Source organism: Protobothrops mucrosquamatus, unplaced genomic scaffold, assembly GCF_001527695.2.
Source record: "Protobothrops mucrosquamatus isolate PMUCROS unplaced genomic scaffold, P.Mucros_1.0 scaffold3308, whole genome shotgun sequence".
NCBI lineage: Eukaryota > Metazoa > Chordata > Lepidosauria > Squamata > Viperidae > Protobothrops > Protobothrops mucrosquamatus.
The window spans coordinates 12682-16815 of record NW_015389298.1 but is presented as its reverse complement, the minus strand read 5'-3'; the positions used below and the strand labels follow the sequence as shown (position 1 = coordinate 16815).

The window sequence follows — 4134 nt, the reverse complement described above, 5'->3', positions numbered from 1 at the left end:
ACTTTTTTTTTGGAGTAGTACCATAAAATTATATATCAATGGAAAGATAATTTAATCAAGAATGTAAGGCAACATAGTTTGTTCAATTATCTGTACTGTATTCTATGAAAAGTTATAGCCAAATAACCAGAAAAAGGAAGCACAACTTGCTTAGGTTGATGTCAGGTAGCTTTCCTTCATCTGATTGTAGCCAATGAGCATGAGTGTTTAGAGAGCCAATCAGGTGTCGTCTTGGCAATGAGCCAATCAGATCACTGTAGGATTCAGTTATTGATGTCATGTATTGAAGCTGAGAGGAGGACATTTGTCAGTGTTTTATGTGATCGCTATCAAGTTGGTTGGGTTTTTTTGTGTTCTTTCATTTAGTGAGCTTGTAAAACGTAATAAAATTAAAGTAATGGTGCAAAGAGTTGACTGGTTGCCCAGAAAGCAATGTAAAATAGTATTAAGTGAACAAGGCTACAGTTATAAAGAAATTAGAAGAAAAATTGGTGGAAACTTAACCAAATTTTGGGCACTACTGTATCTCTCTCTTGAAAATGATAATCTGCACAGCTTCCATTGCATTAAACACATACCATAGATGGATACGCCTGCAGTAAATATAGAATAGTTCAACATCAGATGATGTACAGCAGATCCACCCCAACAGAAGCCAATGACGCCTATCCTTGTCACATAACATTCTTCCTTCAAATATCTCAAGACTACATCAGTTTCCCTAAGGTACAAAAAGTAAGTCAGCAAAGAAATCAACCAGAAAAATAGTAATCTTGAGAGGGGGAAAACACATAAACCTGAATTAGCATAATACAAGATAATATTATGGTTGATTTCACAGTTAACCAAATATTTATACTGGATTTGGCATTTATATCTACCTATCGCAATCTTCCCACCATGGATTGGCAGATGTTGCTTGATGGTACCGATGTAAGGTCTTCCAAGCACAATTCCCTTTTGCAGTTGATTGATGGGGATTTTACCAATGCTGATGATGTTCGAGTGATACTCCAGATGTTTTAGGATTTTACCAAATATACCCATTATTATTGGTATTATTTTTGCTTTCTTTTGCCACAGTTATTTCAGATCTTGATATTTTGTGATTTTCTTCAATTCTTTCTCTCCATTGATGGATTGGTAGAAACATTTCTGATATAACTGAAATGGGAGATTCTGTCTGTAGTGTGCAGCTTGAGCTTCATATCTGATTTTCTTGACCAGAGCTGTTATTTTCTGCTTTATTATATCCCAATGGTCCCTTGAACTTTTTTGTCTTTAGTGACATTTGTTGATAAGCTATTTTTTGGTCTTCTTATTCTTCTACTTCTTTCATATGTTGCTTAAATCTGATCTTAGCATGTTGATCTTATTTTCCAACCTGATCTTTCATTTTGGTAATGCACTGTTTACTCTTTTTTGTTGATTTTGCATCCAAGATCTTCAGTTATATTTGCAGTTGTGCTATACATCAATGGTTTGTTTCTTGCAATGAGCTGGTTCTTATATTTGATATTACACTATTTGCAGCTTTTAATACTTGTGCCAGCTGTTTCTTTGGAACAAGCTTCAATATAGGAAATCTTTTGCAATTGACTGATGGGGATTTTTGTCAGTCCCAATGGTACTTAAGTGATGCTCCAGTTGTTTTTGGTATTATTACATCATCTATAATCAATCAATCCATCCATCCATCTAGCTAGCTAGCTGGTGAGATGAGATGGATTGGCTGTGAGGTGAGTTGGGCTGAGAAGGTGACTGGCCCCAAGTCACCCAGCCAGATTTCATGCCTAAGGGAGGCTTAGAACCCATAGTCTGCTGCTTTCTAGGCCAGCAACTTAACCATTTTTAAACACTATTTTTCAGAACAATTTGCTGAAACTGATTGGAAAAAGTGTAGAGGATACTGGTAAGATATATTAAAATATGCAGAATCTGAAGAGGGCTTGTGTGTGTGTGTGTGTTTGATAGAAATGTATTTATTTATTTTGCCACCTATCTCCCCTATATGGTGACTAAATGGTTTCAATAATGGGATATATTATTTAGAATCAAGTGGAGTCAGCTGCTTACCTGTCCCCTATATATCCTACACACACAGAGAGAGGGGGGGGAAGTAAATACCTGTCAAGATAAAAGCTTACTTATCTATATTTTTGGGATCTCGTGTTTTTAGCCATTCATTTAATTGAGACATATCATCAGAGGGTTTCCAAGGTTCTCCTCCCTTAAAAAAGTCTGGACAAATTGTACTGCACAAAAAATAAATACAAAATATTTTGTTAAAATCTTTCTTATTTAATAGTCACCTATAACACAGACAATTCCCTCCCTTTTATACAGATTCATTGGGAGAAAGGAACAATAACCTGTCTTAAACAATGAGAGTTCTTAAATTGAATGACTAGCAAATAAATAAATAAAGCCTAATCCCATATTCACAACATGCTTTCATGATAGAAGCAGAAACTATATTATTGTCATTAGGTTAAAATACATGATTTGTGTAGTGGTTGATCTGTGAATGCTGATGCATGCCTATAAGTTGCATAACTAACCTATGCCAACAATGTTCTTGATTTCACTATAGTGCATACAAAGAGAAAATTTCCTGTATGGAAAATCATCCCAAAGATCTCCTAGAGGAACAGGATAACCAACAGATAAAATGCCAGGGTGGATAATACCTGCTTCTAAATGCAAATGTGAACACCTATCCTATATACGTTGTCATGCAGAGTATTAGTTGCCCTTTGCATCTAAATATTAGCTTACTGAATTGATAACTTATAATCAGTCAATCAATCAAGTTATTGTCCATTTCCAAATAGGTTTTATTTTATAGTTTAATGAAGAGAAGGATGAGGGGGGACATGATAGCAGTGTTCCAATATCTCAGGGGTTGCCACAAAGAAGAGGGAGTCAAGCTATTCTCTAAAGCACCTGAAGGCAAGACAAGAAGCAATGGATGGAAACTAATCAAAGAGAGAAGCAACCTAGAACTAAGGAGAAATTTCCTGACAGTTAGAATAATTAATCAGTGGAACAATCTGCCTCCAGAAGCTGTGAATGCTCCAACACTGAACGTTTTTAAGAAGAGACTGGACAACTATTTGTCTGAAATGGTAAAGGGTTGTACTAGAATATCTCAAAGGTCCCTTCCAACTATTATTATTATTATTATTATTATTATTATTATTATTATTATTATTATTATTATTATTATTAACAATCACCAAGTACGGTAAATCAGCTCCAGGTAAATTAATATACAAATTATTGTTATCGTGTTGTATTTCATATGCTGTGCAATAATTCTACATATCTTTTCCATTACATATATATATATATATATAAGCTTGGACATACAAACTACATATAAATGGATAAATTAGAAGGCACCTTGATTTAAGAATCACAACTACATAAAGGAAAAAAGAATATGATGGAGAAAAAATAAAGTTCATTTCTTACATGTATCCATTGGAAGCAACCAAATCAGCAATATATCTAGTATTTGGGAGTTGCCATCCAAATATATCATGAATCACAATTACAGCTGCATCGGTCTGGAAAGAGGGCTTCTTTACATAGGCCTTAATATGCTCAATTGACACTTCTTGTCCAAGAGGTTGATAATCAAACACATCTCCAAGGTCACATGGACAAAATTTAGGCTTATCTGCCATCTGTAAAATGTAAAAGAACATCTGGGAGACAATTCTTTAGCGTGTCTATAGATCCTATTCTCTGCAGATGACGGGTGCATGCATATATTCTGTAATTTACAGATTTAAAAATGAAACTACACATAAGTCCTGAGACAGATCATTACACTAATTTACCAATAATTTAATAGCTACAGTAATGTATTTAGAATTAAACATCCAAACCAAACCAAACATCCAAAACCTGATTTACTTTTCAATTGTGTCACATGGGATTATGGTAATACAAGATATATGTTGAGTGTCTTAATGAGAAAGAGACAGACCAAGATTTATCATTTCTGGATATTGTGTGAAGAAAATTTAAGTGAAGGATGCCACAATCGGTAGGATTTGTTTTTTTAAAAAATAGCTTTATTTGTTAGAAATGCAGATAGAAGTAAGCTGAGTTTTGTGAAGGTTA

General features: G+C 34.3%; 1 protein-coding gene across 1 annotated transcript in view; it reads right to left on the bottom strand.

The window, feature by feature from the left end:
* LOC107297441 (carboxymethylenebutenolidase homolog) overlaps positions 1-4134 on the bottom strand; it is a gene marked incomplete in the record, with an annotated part of 10233 nt that overhangs the window by 3031 nt on the left and 3068 nt on the right. Inside the window, 3 exon segments of the mRNA XM_015826804.1 lie at positions 579-721; positions 2148-2255; positions 3478-3692. Coding sequence (XP_015682290.1) covers positions 579-721; positions 2148-2255; positions 3478-3692 — 466 coding nt within the window.